Source organism: Austrofundulus limnaeus, unplaced genomic scaffold (assembly GCF_001266775.1).
Source record: "Austrofundulus limnaeus strain Quisiro unplaced genomic scaffold, Austrofundulus_limnaeus-1.0 Scaffold2130, whole genome shotgun sequence".
NCBI classification, from domain to species: Eukaryota; Metazoa; Chordata; class Actinopteri; order Cyprinodontiformes; family Rivulidae; genus Austrofundulus; species Austrofundulus limnaeus.
This window is the reverse complement of record NW_013954532.1, coordinates 21031-22151: the sequence shown is the minus strand read 5'-3', so window position 1 is coordinate 22151 and position 1121 is coordinate 21031. Positions and strand designations below refer to the sequence as shown.

Here is a 1121-nt window from a genome sequence, read left to right as displayed (position 1 = left end):
TGTGTGTGTGTGTGTGTGTGTGTGTGTGTGTGTGTGTATGTGTGGATGTGTGTTGAGACTTTCTAACCAGTTAATTTTATTCTAAATTGCAGGGTTTGACCTGATGGAGTACTTCAGTGTGAAAGACATTCTGGGAACCAGAGATGACGACGGTCAGAGTTCCTACGTTCGTCTCGGCACAGTTCCAGTTGTTCAGCACACAGAGTAAGTGAGCTCCACCAGGAACACATYACATTCCAGTTCTTCAGAGCTCAAAGTGTTTGGAATGAGGAGGAAGGGGACTGGARCTTAACAGTCAAAATGTAAGAGCAGGGTTACACCTGGACAGGTAAACCATCGTCAGGCCACAGATCAAAGGTTGAGTTAAAGACCCRAAATGGTCCTTCTCAGAAAAGTCCAATAAATGTGTCATGTATAAATATATTTTTACTTTTACTGCATGAAATCTTTTATACAGCTTCAAACCTAACAATACATAGAACATTTTGTATAATTGTTTCATATTTTTTACAATTTTATAACATTTTTGTTGGAAAAACCAGGGTGGCAGCACGTCAGAGTAGCTCTATTTTTATTGAGATTTTCTTTTCTTTTTGGGTGTTAATTCCTGCCTTTCTGTGGAAAAAGCTGATTTTTAGGATATTGGTTTGTTTTTGTTTTGGGTGGTGATTGATTTTTTTTAAATCTAATTTCCCTGTGGGATCAAAACAGTTTTGAATTTGAATTTTGAATGAGAAAAATACAAAATATGCTATATTTTCAAAGAAAAGGTGCAAAGTGGAATATTTGGCATAAGGTTATTATATCCTTACAGCCAATAACTGACAACAACATTGATTTTGATGCATTTTATTAGTTTTGGAGTTATGACCATAAAAATAAAACCTTTCACTCTTTGCCTTTAGTCCCAAAACAGTCTCTCTCTGACAAGTCTAGTAAATATGTCCTGCATAAATAAGATACAAGGAAATGAGCGTACATTACTTTGAAGATAAAACAAAACACACCAAAATGTAATTTGATCCAAGTACAAGGATGTGTGGTTGTGAGTGTGTGTCTGCTGAGCAGGTATTGTGAATAGGAGGAAGTACCGTTTAAGTAAATGTGTATGTGTGTGGGTA

General features: G+C 36.1%; 1 protein-coding gene across 3 annotated transcripts in view; it reads left to right on the top strand.

The window, feature by feature from the left end:
• LOC106537099 (collagen alpha-1(XXII) chain) overlaps positions 1-1121 on the top strand; it is a gene marked incomplete at its 3' end in the record, with an annotated part of 27776 nt that overhangs the window by 9011 nt on the left and 17644 nt on the right. For all 3 annotated transcript variants that reach the window (XM_014034468.1, XM_014034467.1, XM_014034466.1), the window contains 1 exon segment: positions 93-204. In XM_014034468.1, the coding sequence (XP_013889922.1) occupies positions 93-204 (112 nt within the window).